Here is a 15,630-nt window from a genome sequence, read left to right on the forward strand (position 1 = left end):
TTTTTCCTTAAGTACTCAGTCATTAAAGTTTCCTAACAACTTACGGGGAAAATTATGTAAGTAAAAAGAAGCAAAAGAAAAGAAACCTAACCCCCAACAGACTACATACTGTATGTCCAGTATACAGTTCAGCCACTGACACGTGAAAATATGGTAATAATTTCTGCACAGATTCTCAGGGTACTCTTTGAAGTATGTGCTTGTAAAGTTTTACTTTCAAAATACAAATTTCTTACTACTGTTTTCAATGACTTAGCTCTACGTGTGATAATGCAGTGCTCAGTGGAATGCTTTTATCTGCAATTCTGCCTGCAATGTAGGCACAGTCTAAATGTGCAAAAAATTCTGTTTCCTAATTTTCTTGGTCTGCATTGAAAGCAGTAATCCAATTGATACCAACAAAATCAGATGAGTTCAAGTTCATCCCTGTTGGTAGGACTGCTTATTTTTCTTGTTGGGTGAGGAAAACAAAACTCATCTTTGATTTTGGACAGTCATATGAAATACGACTACTCTGTATAAAGCTAACTCCTTTTGTGTGGAAGTTTTTGATGGAATGCAAAGGCTGAGTACAAAGGGAATTGTTTCCTTTCTTCGACATTGGCATGTTTTGCAGGTTCTTATTGAGACTGCCAAGAAGCTGGGGCTCCAGTGTCACTCCAAGGGGACAATGATCACAATTGAAGGCCCACGTTTCAGCTCTCGAGCAGAAAGCTGCATGTTTCGCAGTTGGGGAGCTGATGTTATCAACATGACTACAGTGCCTGAAGTGATTCTTGCAAAGGAAGCTGGAATGAGTTATGCTAGTATTGCCATGGCAACAGATTATGACTGCTGGAAGGAACATGAAGAAGCTGTGAGTGAAACTTTTTTCCTTTGTTGTTGCCCTGAGGGATTTGGATGAGAATGTGTAGGTTTTGATCAGAGATGACATACTGTACCAAATCTATTCTTAATTACATTAGAATCCCTGAGTTATTCTCGATGAATTATTGTGAAAGTAAAAATAGAGTCAGTCGTTGCTATTACATTAATTTTCATGAACCTGCCTCACTGCTAGCAAACTTTTTGTTTCCTGTTGTCTGAATAAGGGCATCTGTGGATATGAAGCTCATGAATTCTGTCTTCTTTGTGACTCAATTAGTCTGGTGATTTTCCTTTTGCAGCTCTGTGCGAAACAATGTATATGCTCTAGTTCTCTTATTTGTTTGCAGTACACAACTATAAACCATACACACACTGAGTTAAAAACATTTATACTATCTAAAAAGACTGGTATTCTAAGGCTCCACTTTTACACTTCCGAGTTAAATTTATTTGGGTGTTTAAAATGTGTGACATCAAAATTGAGAGACACCACTCAGTTGTATTGTATTTCTAGGTTTCAGTGGATAAAGTTTTAAAGACACTGAAAGGGAATGCAAATAAGGCTACAAGCATACTCCTTACTGCCATACCTCAGATAGGCTCCATGGAATGGACCAGCACCCTGCACACTCTGAAAGTAAGTATCCAAATGAGGCTGATGAGTACCAGGGACAGGGTATGTGTGTGCACACACAACACTGGTGCATTTTACAGGATGTTTTTGCGTAAATCAAAATGTTTCAGAGTAAATGCTTCAAGAAACCAAATTCATTCAAGAAGGGCAGACAGATTCTACATGTTTCTTGCAAGTTTTGTTTTCAAGTTTAGCTTGCAACTGTAGCTTCAGTTTTACAAGAAGTTTTGGAAAAGGTTAAAAAAACCAGATAGCTGTATATTGTTGATGAAGTGAGACATCAGCCATAAGATGTTCATAAGATACAAATAAATTAGATACAAAGTAAGATACAAATACATATGTGAGTATCCAAATGAAACCTTGATTTTGGATCTTAACGCAAAGAAGAATCAAATAGAAGAGACTGAACCTAACCAAAAACGTTATGCTTACCTTAATATGTAGAACAGGAAGTCTTAAAAGATATGTGTAATAACGAATTTAAAATTATTAGAATTGTGTTCTCCATACGTTTTAAGTCCAAGATTAAAGAAATAGGGAAAAGAAAACATTTCAAAATGCATTGGCAAGGGAGTTATTAAGCAGAATTTTTCTTAGACAAGGTTTACTTGTGTTTTTTATCATCTGTATATCACAGGCATACTTGAGATTCTTTTGTGGATGTAAGAAAGAGGGGAAAAACAATGTTAAAACAGCTATCCAGCTTCTCAACAAACTTTTTTTGACTGGGTTGACGTAAGGACCAGGAGTGATCATTCATCAAATACTGTCACGAGAAAAACAGGCTCATCTTAGAGATATTAATTGAATTTATTATTAACAAAATCAGAGCATGATAATTCCAATTCTGGCTTCTATGAATATTTAAGAATTACTATCAAAATTACACTCAACATATAATCCTTAGTTTGAACAACAAAAAACTACTAAACTAAACAGAAGAGAAAATTATCTAGACTTAATCTAAGGTACAGTCACTACACAGAACAAAAAAGACAAATTACACAAAAAAAACATCACACCCCTAGATTTTCACTACAATTACAATACAAATTTCCCACTATCATTCTACACAATTTTGTGATTTAATACTTGTTTTGCTTTTATTTCTCCCACTTCATATCCTTATGTCAAAGTTTTCATGTTTGCCTCCACCAAAAATGTCACAGTTTTGACACTGGCCAAATGCTAGTGCTCCCATGAAAAATCATTCACTCCTTCTTCTCTGCTATAGCTGAGCAGAGGAGGGGGAAGGAAAAAGAAATTAAAAGGCTCATGGGGTGAGATAGAGATTAGGACAAAACACTCTAAGGGCAAAACAGGCTCGAAACTTTAAAAGGTATAAAGAAAAACTTTATTAACAGAATTAAAAGAGGATAATGAGAACTAAAACCTTGAGAACACCTCTCCTCCCCTACCCCAGCCCTTCCTTCCCACCGACAGCAAAGAAAGACAAAGCATGAGGGTTTTAGTTTTAGAGTTTGTCACCTCTAAAAATCTTCAGTTTGCTTAGGGAGGGGAGTCTCTTTTGCAATGCCATAGGGTCTTTCTCACAGGAGACAATTCTCTGTGAACTTCTCCAACATGGTTCTAATGTTCACAAGTAGCAGTCCCACCCAATCTGCTGCAGCCTGAGTCTCTCCCAAGGGCAAACAGTTTTCCCACAACTGTTTTTCATGGGCCGTTTTAGTTCATGGAGTATAGTCTTTTAAGGATGAGCTGTTCTAGTTTAGAAGCAAGGCTCCTCTTTTTCTACCTCTGGGAGCAAGGGTTCTCTCTCTCTCTCTCTGTTCAAGTCTGTCACCAGATCACAGCTTTTCAGCATCCACATGTGCCAGCGTGAGCACTTTCTTCTCATGGGCGGCAGGTGAATCGTGCATCCCCCATGCACTTCATGAATTACAGGGAAACAGTTTGTTCTAGTATAGTCCTCACCATGGCTTGCAGAAGAATCTCAGCTCCGATATTTGGAGCAGCTCCTCCTCCCCCTCCCTCCTTTTCACTGACCTTAGTGTCTCTGTGTTGTTCTCCTCACATGTCTTCACCTTCCCCTTTCCTCTGACTCAGGAGGGAATTGGTGTTCATAGGTTTGTTTGTTCTCAATTTCTATCAATTGAAAAGTTCTTAAAAGAGTTGTGCTGAAAGATTTGATTTTGTCTGGGCTCTGCATCAGGGAATTGCTTGTCATGCCTTTCACTGCTGATCATGTGGTCCCCACCAGCACCATGCAGGCCATGCTGGCCACCATAGTGCCAGCTCCACTTAGTGCCTCTCTTTATGTAGGGTGCCAAAAAGGAGAAGCTGCTGCCGCTGCTTCTCTCCTTCTGTTTGTGGTGTGGCAGGCTAGAAGTGGCCAAGCAGGCAAAGTCCATTGCTGGCCATGCCAAGATGGCAGTGGGCACATGGCCATTCCTGGCCCCAGCCACTCTGGGTCGCATCTGCAGGACCACTCTCAGTTCTGGCTGCAGGGCTGCTCTCCGCTCCAGGATGGCCCCTCCCGGCATGGTCTGGTGGACCTGCCAAGAAGGGGACTGATGGCCCCCGTTGCCACCCCTCCAAGCAGAGGAAAAAAAGAGAGTTCCCATCGTTTTGTCTTTCTTAAATATGTTATCATAGAGGTGTTAACCAGTTTTTCTAATGGGCTGCACGGTCACAGCTGCTTCACAATGGGCTGCACCACGGCCTGCAGGGCAATCCCAGCTTCTGGAGGCCTGGAGCACCACCTGTCCCTCCTTCTTCACTGACCCTGATGTCTGCGGAGTTCTCAGAGTTTTCTTGGTGTCTGCACATGTTCTCACTCCACTCTTCTCTTCAGTTACAACTACACAACCCCTTTTAGTTTTTAGTTTTTCTTTAGTGTTTTATCACAGAGGCATTGCTACCATTTGTAATTGGCCCAGCTTCCATGCTTTTCTCATAGAAGGTACCTCTGTATTCCCCCCACCACTACTAAAACCAGGCCACACAAAACCAATACGTTGTATTAGTGATTCTCATTTCTAGGTTAGTCAATGTCATGAAGGGAAGACATATTCAGTAAAATGCACCTCAGCCACTTCTTAAGCATAAATGGCCAGTCAGGTTTGTAGAATTCTAACCCAAATTCTTTAAATTAGTCTTTTGCTAATTCATTACTGAAAAACATACTTTTCTTTAGGACAGCCTGAATTATCTTTATGAATATTTTTCACCTGGTTATCTGAAACAGTTATTTTAATGTTCTCTCTGTTCATATGAGAGAGGTAACTGACTCTTTCCCTTTTGCATTTGTTAGGAAGTTGTATCATTGAATGGATAAGGGAGGCACCAAAATCACTGTTGCTTCTTCCCTCTAATCCATGGAAAACATTTTCAGAGAATGGGACTGCACTTTTTAATACAGATTCCTAGCTATACAGCAAACTCAGAGTTTGAACAAATAATACAAAATGTGTTAGATACTCCTCAGGCACTTTTTTTTCATACTGGCATGAAAGGAAGTGGTTCCCAAGTATATTACACTGCTTGAGTACTGATGAATCTGCCTTGGTTTCTGGCAGGCATACTTCAGTGAGCAGTGTGTTCATTTTTATGATTGTCTTGAATCTTCACTGGGAGTGAAATAGAGCTGGTACTACATTTGCAATATTCCCCCTTAAGGAACACCAGCTGTTCTTTCAGTTCATTGTCAAGTACTTCTTCCAGCTTAGTTCACTGTTTGCAGAAAAGAAAATGTTATGCACCAGAGGAGGAGTCACTCCATCATAATCTTGCTTCTTAACTCTTTTTCTCTTAAAAGATCTACTGCCTCATATCAATGATGAATAATGAAATAGTTTCACTTACAATTCGTAGGTGTTTATGTTCTTTGCAGATAGGTTTGAGTGATAGTGTACTGAGAAAGAGAGTTGATCTGAAGGCACTGGAAGAGCTGGAAACAGGCAGTGGGGATTGAAATTTTATATCAAAAAAGTAGGAGCCACAGGTGTTAATGATTTGAAAGAACAAGAGCTATGGAATAGTGAGAAATTCTGAAGCTCCACAGGCTTTGGAGGCTTCCTTTAATTTTACATAGGAATATCAGGAAAGATTACAAATGTTCCTGTTTGGGGAATTCAGTGGTGATAAAGGATTGGTGTTAATGAATGAGAGAGGCAATTTTGCAGGGCAGCAAGGAGAAAGACACATGTATATGCCTCTGTACAGCTACATAATTGAACCATAAAGAGTTTTTTTAAAACTATTGTCTTGTAGTGCACTTCAGTATATTTTATAGTGTGAGTTTTGAAAGCCAGATGATAGAGTTTTTGAACTGTTTTGGAGCTCTTTTCCTAGAGCTTGAAGGCAGCACATCTTGCATACGATGTGGAAATGTGTTAAGGAACACAGACAAGGAGCAAACTATGTAAGACTGCAGCTGGTACACTACTATCAGTGACAGCATATATCCAAGCCATAGCTGTGCATGTCAAATGGGCAAATGTCAGGTTTAGTGTTGGGGAAGCTTGTGAAACAGTAAAGCTCTATATAGACACAGCTTTTCTTCTCCAAGACCTGTAATCTGTCTGCTTTGATGGAGGAACTTCACCTGGCAGGATAAAACGTGCTGTCATCTCTGCCCACCTGTATTTCCCTGTCTCCTTGTGTGGAAGTATTAATCCCAGATCAACATACATGCCAGTGGTGTCACCTGTGAATCTCACAGTAATCTCAAGGAAGGACTTTAGTGTTGAAACAAAACGTCCAAGGGCTGGGGTTTTTGTTTATAAAGGATAGGCTGCTTGCCATTGGTTCTCTTTACGGTATCATTTAATCTTTGATATGTCAGGGAGTGTAAGTGTAGTTTGAAAGTTTCTATTTTTTTAACTGGCTAATATGTCTTTAGGCCAGTAGTTTGTGGCTTTCTTGCTGTAAAGAGATAATCTTCCAGTGTCAAGTTAAAGCCCTCACTCCTTCAGAACAGGGGTGACCACATGGTATTTATGTCATGTGTCAGGAAACACAGATGATGCTTTTGATCACAGTGGTCCAAGTGATTTCTGATGGGTGTCAAGGAAATTACTGCATAAGCTGGTCAATTATGTGTAATATATAGCTGGGTATGCTGTTTACTGAGAAGAGTTATTTAGTGAGGTGATAAGTACTGACAGTTTTTGCTGTAATCATCATGAAATTGTGGCATTCAACATTCTATGAAGAGCAAATAAGGCAATTAACAGTACAGTTGCTGGAGTTCAGGTGAACATACTTGTTTTCAATCAATGAATTAGTATGTATAATCTCATAGGAGATAGCTCTGAAGAGTCAAGGAGCTCCAGAAAGTTGGCAGGTCTTTGTGGGCAGCATTCTCCAAGCACAGTACTAATCCACAGAAAGACCTTCACTGAACAGGAAACAGCTCTAGTGCAAAAATGTAGCATTCAAGGGTTGGAAGCAGAAGCAAGTTGCAAAGAGAGAACCCAGACAGAAGTGCAGGTATGTTAGGGATGCTTTCAGGACAATAGGAGCTTGTCTATAGTTGACAATTGGAAGAGATGTCAAAGGCAGCAAGAACTGCAGCCAATGCATTGATAACAAAAACTTACAATGTAAAACATGGGCTCATTGCCCATAAGTAAATGAATTGGTGGCAGCAGACAATTTCATATAGGAACTGATAAGGTAGATTTTTGTTTAATCTTTGCTAAGAAAAGTATAAGTTAGGAAAAAACTGTCCTGTTGAAAAGAATTTTAGCTCATCATAACTAGGGATTGAGCTCTGTACCTTTATTAAAATAAGGTTCGGTCCCATGAGTATCGGGAGAGAATCTGTACTATAATGGTAGAAGGAATGTCCTGTTAGAACTGATTTTTTTTTTACAGTGTGGCTGTAAGAAGATTAGCTTGTGGTAAGATGACAGCTTTTATGAGTGCTTCTTAGGTAAATTTCTTGGCTCTGTGGGGAAACCTGCTGGTACTACCTGCCTTTTTCTTGAACTTCTATACTAGCTTGTGAGAAATTTGTCAGATCTCTGATCCAAGAAATAATGCTGTATTTTGAGAGTTGTGGTAAGTGAATACTCTAGGGTAGTTTAGATTGGGTAAGGTAACTGTAGATGTATTTCAATACACTAAATCAGGGAGTCACTTGGGCATTTATATGATTTGACAGGTAAGAAGTTGAAGGGCATCAAGCTTAGTATTTTTTTCAGTAATTTTTTGTAGTCTATCTCAAACTGAAACATACATTATTAAGTTCTGTATATAGAACTCTAATCTTGTAAATATCTTTGAGTAATTTTCTTCCTCAAAAAATATCAGTGATACTGATCATATGACTGTGATCATATATGGACAGTGAATGTATATTGGCTCAGGTGAGTAAAGTAGGCTTCACTTCAATTGTAATTCCATTGGTCTACATGCAGGGGTACTTGCAGGCTAAGGACTTCTCACAAAAACTGAGACTAAAATGTTTCTCAGACCCTGCCCTTGAATGTGGCTAATGTCAAAGTTGCCTGTCCCTACATAACTTGAGTATTTCATTCACGCACAGTCAGTGCCATCTGGCTGGTTGCTGTTCTTGATAGCAGTACTTCAGAATTTATGGAAAGTCATGTAGAGGTTACAGAAAGCATGCTGCACAATTTTTTATTTGCCATCTGTAAGTCCAAAGTTCATCAATTAATGTTCTTGCAATATGGTTGTTGTTCTCCATACCAATAAGCCTATCACATAGCTTTGCAAAGTTGTAATGAAAACTCGCTGTGTGTGTTTGCCCTCCTTGTAATTATATCGACTTCTGCGGTGTTGGAAAAAATTGGATGTACTATGCATGTGGAAGGATTTTCACATGTTAGTACCCAAATGGAAGCTACATAATCTACCTTTACAATGAAAAGTAATTCTCTCTGCATTAGCAAAAGAAGCATTCATTTCCTGTGACTTTGTATTTCAGACAACGGTGCAATGTTCGGTCATCCTGCCAAAGCAGTAACAACCTGGATGAACCTTGAAGTTTCAGTGCTTTCAAGGAAGAGTGGATCACTTTCAAACTTTCAGAGGTCATAATATCTTCAACAATTGTTACAAGCTTAAAAGAATGGACTAAACTGATTAAGCAAAAAGAATTGACTGATGATCATGTGTAAGGCTGCTGTTAAAATCTTTGTCAGTTTGATCACATATAAGATGGTAAAAATTAGATTTTGAGTATGTTTTCAACTATAAATAGCCCTCCTGACAAACTGTATCCGACAAAGAAAAAAAAAATCACTATGCTTTATTCAGTGGTACCTTTTAACTGATGGTAGAAAGTCTAAGTAATATTGTTGTTGCAGTTTCATAAAATAAGGTCTAAGAAAGCAGATTCGCAGGCTATTTGTGTTGCTGTTTCTACCTCCCATCTTTTTCTTCAACAAGGCACATGGTTACAGTTCACTTCAGAAACATAACAGAAAAACTGAACAATTTCAAATTAAAATTATACTATTTTTATACATTATCCATATTTTTTATTCCAGTGATTTTTTTAAAGCAGTGTATTTGTTTTGTGTGCTAGAAGACCTGGTGGTTCTGCCACAGCAGCAATTCTGTTATGAGTCAGAGTTGGGGACTAAAGTAATACCTAAACCAAATTCATGCCTGAGGATGTACTTACATGACTTCCAGAACTGTACAGAAAAATTGCTTTGCTGACAGTGTCCCAAACATACCTATTTTCCGCTTTATTGAACAGCTCCAATTTTAGTTCCTGTATTAATTGATGAATGTGCTTGAGTGGCTTGAATGTATGCACTTCAATTTTTTAATACAGTTCTATTTTAATAAAATAACATGCTATTTCTTGTCCAGTAAATAAAATGAATGAAACGTATGCTTCTCCAAGATGTGTGGAAATCAAGGGCGGGGGCCAGTTTATTTACTTCTAGTCATTATGTCTCACAATGATTTTTGCCATTCATGAAACAGGTTGGTGATGATACCTAACAACACTTTCAGAAAGACACTTTCTAGAAGGTACTGTGTTGCTCAGAACTTTAGGTTCTAAGTCCCTGAACAGCAGGAATTGCTGAGGCAGAGGTGGATCAGAATGCAAGGAAAGACCAGAAACATGAACGGTAAGGATCCTCATAGTACTGTAAAAAAAAAAATATTAATCCAAAGGAAAACAGAAGAAAGCAGGTACACAAGCATTTTAGCTTCCCAGTCTTTTTCTGTTAGACACCCAGTCTCCTACTGTGAAAGATCTGGATGTATTCTTCCTAGCAAAGCCAATAGAGGTGCTGGAGTACTGGGGAACATAACCAATTTTCTGTATTTCCTGGTGTTTTTTTAAGAATTTGGACTGCAGGAGCCAGAGCTTGAATGTACCTTTCATTACCTTGCACTAAGCCAAATCATATATCTGGCCTTAAGAATGGTTTCCATTTTTATCTTTCTTCCATAGGCACTTTTGGTGAAATGGATCAGAGCAAGGAAATTAATATCTCAGTGTTCTCTGAGAAATGTTTTTCTGGGTGTCCATTTTCAATCCCCCTGGGTTTCTGTTTTTGCATTTGATAGTGACATATAATGGTAATCGTTATGCTAAATCTTTTAGCTTATATTCTGGGTACTTAGTGCCACAGGAGAGTGGCACAGAGGAGGTCCATGGGTAGTGGGTTCTGTTACACATTTCTGTTACAAATTCTTCATATCCAAGACTTGGTGAGAACACTATTTCAGAACATAGAGGGGTATTATAAGGGAGAGAGACATTTCACCACAGCCTGTAGTGACAGGACAATGGGCAACAGTTTTAAAGTGGGTATATTTAGATTGGATGTAAAAATGGTTTTTTTGATGGGGATGCTGAGACAGTGAAACAAGTTGCTTAGAGAAGTTGTGGATATCTTCGGAAGTATTCAGAATCACATAGTCAGAGTTCTGATCAGCTAAGACACAGAAGGTGTCCATGCCTGTGGCAGGAGGATTGATGGTTTGGGCTGGAAGAGACCTTTCCATCATATTTACTTGCTCTGTCAACACAGGCTTGGTACCTGATGGTATCTCATGCAGAATTTGTATATAAAGTCCATAAAACTCTGGTAGTGTGAAGTGTGGTTTTTTGCAAAGTTCAGTGTATGTTTTACAGTCTGAAATGTGTTTCAAGTAATTTATCCATAGGACTACAGACAGAGATAGTAACTGGCAAGAAAAGCATAGGATAATGCTTAGTTATGTAAAGATAGGGCCAAATATAAGTGATTTTAATTGTCTTTCTAAACAGTCTTAAGAAATGCATTTACTGAAGGCGTAACAGCAGGTGTAATAGGACAAAGATACAAACTACATGTATTGCATTACTAAAACCAAGTAAATATTCCAACAAAGAATCATGGCCCTTTCTTGGACTCAGAATGTGTCTGGTTTCACAAGAATGAGACAGTGATGCGCAGAGGGCTTCACTGATAAAAGTTGCAACACTTCAATTTGAGCGTCTCTCCCTGACTTTTTTTTTTTTTTTTTTTTTTTTTTCATCTGTTTTTTAGTCTATTTGCTGTGCAGGATTTGCAGTGCTGCCTTCTGGTGCAGAGTATTGATGTTGCTTCTATATCATAACATCAAAATCAGTGTTAGCAAGTACCATTTTGAGGCTCTTAGAAAATTGCATCTTGGTCTGGTAAATAGCTTATCACAATATAGGATGGTAAATTATGGCTGTTGCTTAGTTTTCAAACATCCCAGGTTCCAAAGTATGGCCTCCAAGCTTGATTGATATCATTGCTCATTTTACAGAGACTTCATGGTTTTGGGTTGTTACATAAGACATGTTACACACTTCTGGTTTTACACTAACATGTCTTACACCAAATGCTGTCTCCTAGAAAAATTAGCAAAGGTTTCAGCAGGAAACCTGTCTCCTTTCTATGTGGATGTTTCACAGACCACTTAAAAGCCCCTTCTAAACATCATTCACTTCAAGACAGGTACATAAATAGTGAGCACTGAAGTAAATTGTGTAGCTTCTCTGTGCATAAATTACAGGCATTAGAACAATGGAAAGCTTTTCTGTGCATAAATTACAGGGATTAGAACTATTAATAAAATATTAGCTAGTGGAATTTTACTGTAAGTTTTATAGGTCTGCTTCTTGTTCTCCAGAGAATTGTCCTAAACTTACTGATTTGTACAACCTGAATGCTGTCTTGACTTTGGGTTGAAGAGAACATCCCTAGAGCTTGCAGGAACTGCTAAAGAGCAGATCAGTCTCTGCTTCTCTGCAGGATATGCCTTGGGATAATAGAGAAATGCAGCTGGGAAACAGTGGGTATGTTAGAAATAAATGCTCAAAGCCTAATTTTCTTTCCCACATACACAGAGGGGAGACTGAGTGGAACTGAGTGCTTGCAAATAGCACAGATACACAAAGCAAGAGGCATGCCAGTATTAGGCAAGGACCAGGAAACACAGTAAATAGCCAACTGATTTCTTACTCAATTTTCAGCTGGTGTCCGAAGGCAGAGATTGGAACTTGATTAAACATCAGATCTACACAGACCACAGGCAGAAATGTCACAGCAGGGTAAGTTCAGCACACAAATGATGTACGAGAGAAGACATACACCCACTCACAGAAGCTTTTGTCCAATTGTCACTTCAGAGACATTCTGTTTCATCTTAGCACAGGTGTCCCAGGCAACAGAACTCCTTTTGCTTTGAGTGAAGATACTTCTCTAATTGGACTTGGTAGAATTCATCTCCCTTGTCTATATTCCAAGCCCACACTTACTTGTATCATGAGCACTCGCTCTCTGTGGACTTGATATTATCTCCTACCCCACTCTTCACTAATTGAATGTTGTATTTTGCTTAGCCCAGGTATCCATGGCTTTTGAAGTCCTTTTATCTTTGATAAGATCTCCTTTATTTTGCTCAGAGCATTCTCCATTGTGCATATTAGCAGTATAAGGTACTGATGGCCATGCAATACTGTGGGTTCAAGTATGGCACAAAACTTGACCAGGAGGCAGGCCATTAGATTTACTCATCTTCTTTTTTCTTGTTTTCTCTAAGGCATTCTTTGTGGCCTACTATTGATATATCTTGCTCACATGAGATTGCCCACTCATATCTCATTTTCATGTATCTAAGATTTAACACTCTTTCATGCTAATATCCAAAGCAGATCTGAGAATTTGCATACATGGCATATGACATCAGAATTGAGTTTTTGTATTAGTATTCAAAACAGATCAGAGAGCAGTTGGTGTTCCCAGAATGAACCAGCAAGAGACTATTTTGTCTACTGAAACCAGCTGAGTATCAGTAAGATGAGAAATTAATTCAGGAGGTACTCAGCACTGAGCAGGATCAGCCTTCTAAGATGGAAATTCTGGCTTAACTGTTTTAAATGGCTGCTTCTCCCCACTGTCATTGCAGTGTTGGCTGAAGCAGGACAGTGCAAAATAATGGAAATTAACATTTGATCCCGCTTTTGCAGAGGTTTGCCATTGTTTATTTAGATGATTGTCAATTTCTCCAACACCTTTGCTATGAATTGGCTCAGGCAATTTGTGGTGCTAAGACCTGTATGAAAGTATGTTTTCAATCTGAACACCGGAGTGGGTCTCATAGATGAGACCCAGCTGAACCTAAGAATAGTGCCTGGTATAAGAGAAACATATTCTAGAGGACACATGAAGTCTATCCAGTTGTTTGGTTTCCTACACAGTGTGTAGGTTTCCACTACACAGTGTGGTTCCTCTAGCACAAGAAGGAAGACATTTCATTTGAAATATTTTAATTTAACCTTACAATCATAATAGTTAGTGCTTTATAGGAAGTGACTTTTGTATGTGCTTTTATCAACTGTACAATAATTTTTGTGTTTTCATAACATCTTCAAACATAAAAATCGTTCCTTTGCATCTGCCTCAAAGTAAACCAGCAAGATAAGCTGGTAGGAGTTTCTTTCTCCTTAATTGCATGTGAGGACAGTGGAATAATCTCTGTCCTTGGATCATTTCAGTACAAATTCTCCACTTCATGGTGTCACAGATACCTTGGATTGACTATCATTTTCTTCTCTGGCCCTTAGGCTGCTCACTGTCTAAAGAAAAAACAAATGTAAACAAACAAACAAACAAAAGCCCACAAAAACAAACCACCACACCATAAAGCCTGCAATGTTCAAGTCCTTATTCTGTAGGCAAGGAATGCCCTCTCACCCACTCCACCAAGCAGGGTCTGCTGTCTGATTGTAAGTGCCACTTGTCAAGCCATATGCATTGGATTTCTGCAAATATGAGTATTAAGAAGCCAATCAAAACCATAAAAGCATTAGCCCAGGCAGCCATGGAGTGGGGTAGGGATATGTGTACCTGGTACATCCTTTCAGGCACAGGCAGCCATGTTTGTCTCTGCTTTCCCCAGGCACCTCTTTCTTGAGCTGGACCTCTGTCTTTTCTCTCCCCTGTTCTGGATACCCTCCTCCCAGGTCTCAGCATGCCTGTTTTTTTACCTGTAAACAACCAGCACCATGGAGAGAAAAAGGTGCCCATCTGGGAGGTCAAACTCTCATATTCTAGATTGCCACGTAGCTCCTCAAGTAAGAATGCTTCTGTTTAGAAATCATGAAGGAGGCTACTTCCTGAAAGGAGCGACTGTTTCTTGTTAGCCACCCAGGAGCAAGGCGGAGTTTTCCTCTGGCGAGCGGCGGGTGATTAAAGGAGGGCTGTAAGGAGGCGGCGACATGGAGCGGGCAATCGGGCGTGCTGCGGTGGTTTGTACGGTAGTTCGCGCAGGGTTGCTGCCTCCTGCTAGTGAGGTTTTTCGTTTGTTGTTAGTGGTGGTTGGTTGTTTTTTGCTTTTTTTTTTTTTTTTTTTTTTGGTGGTGGTTTTGGAGGGTTTTTGGTTTTTTTTTGTCTGTTTGTTTTGGTTTCGTTGTTACATCAATGGCAGCAAAAGCTACCTATTTCAGTTGTAGGAAGTAGGATATGTCTAATGTCATGACCTCTGCTGCTGGTCTAGCTAAACGTAGATGTTTTGTCCCCTTGGTCTTTATTTGCCCGAAGCTATAGGTGTAAACAGGGCTTCTCATAGCCCGATGTCAATCCTGAACTAACACTCAATAGCAGTGTCAGATCCAGTCTTCTGTGTACTTCTCTGGGAGGCAATCCGACGCCTTTAGTTACAAGATTATTGGTTTTCGACCATCTCTTTTTCACTACACCTTCTTGGACTTTCTGCAACACAGAAACACTTTGTTTGCAAGTGTTTCTACCAAAAGCATGAAGATACTTACAAATATATAGTAAGAGACGGAAATGTGGAGATACTGGTTCTCTGGGGACCCTTTTTTCCACAAAGTAAAGGAGTGTTCTGTCTTCTGCTCATACTGTATTTCAAACTACTTCTGTTTTTTTTCCTGTGAGTTTGGGAGGGGGTGGGGAGTGAGGAAAGAAAGAAGAAGAAATATTTAATTACTTCAATGAGTGTTGGTTTAGGATTGGTTGAAATCTTATTTTAAAAATAATTAACATAAAATTACTAGGTATATCATCTCTTCCCTGGGAGTGATTACCCCACCAGGGCACTTAAAAGACACAAATGTCTTCAGAGGTTCCCTCTCCAGCACTTGGTACTTTGGCTTGCCTTTTCTATAGTCAAATCCTCGCTTTCTTCTGTAACAGCTCTGAACATTTACATTTTCTTCCTGAGATTTAACGCACATGAGGCTTTATTATTCTGTGTAAGTAGGCAATGAAGTTAATGTTATTTCCACGCCTTTGTTCCAGGCTAGGTGGGATGATAACTTCCTTTACTAAAACAGTTTCTATTTTTCCTTTTTTCCCTGAAGCTTTCGAAGACTTTGAACACAGGATTTAAAGCCTGTGGACACAATAAATCTGGGTGAATTGGAGAGGATGTTACTTGTTTTAAAGCTTGGGAGTCATGTTCTAAAAGAGTAATTGTTTGTAGTGTGTAATAGCAAACTCTGCTTTTCTAAGTGCCATTATGCCTGAAGGTATTTTATTAAAGTTTGACAGATGACTCTGCAATTGAAAATATCCTGTCAAATTATTCAGGCATTCACATGCTGGCATTCACATGCAATTGAGGTGTGGTTTTTGCAGCTCACAGCACTGCTGGCTCCTTGTCCAAAGAATGAACTAGAATTTCAC

At 39.2% G+C, this 15,630-nt stretch overlaps 1 protein-coding gene across 2 annotated transcripts in view; it reads left to right on the forward strand.

Annotated features, from left to right (window-relative positions):
* The window catches only part of MTAP (methylthioadenosine phosphorylase), a 43,296-nt gene extending 33,958 nt beyond the window's left edge, over nucleotides 1-9,338 (forward strand). For both annotated transcript variants that reach the window (XM_021537140.2, XM_077790239.1), the window contains 3 exons: nucleotides 617-856; nucleotides 1,382-1,504; nucleotides 8,421-9,338. In XM_021537140.2, coding sequence (XP_021392815.2) covers nucleotides 617-856; nucleotides 1,382-1,504; nucleotides 8,421-8,459 — 402 coding nt within the window. In that variant the 3' untranslated portion in view covers nucleotides 8,460-9,338. The remainder of the gene's footprint in view (nucleotides 1-616; nucleotides 857-1,381; nucleotides 1,505-8,420) is intronic.
* The last annotated feature ends 6,292 nt before the right edge of the window (nucleotides 9,339-15,630 follow it).

Source organism: Lonchura striata, chromosome Z (assembly GCF_046129695.1).
Source record: "Lonchura striata isolate bLonStr1 chromosome Z, bLonStr1.mat, whole genome shotgun sequence".
NCBI classification, from domain to species: domain Eukaryota; kingdom Metazoa; phylum Chordata; class Aves; order Passeriformes; family Estrildidae; genus Lonchura; species Lonchura striata.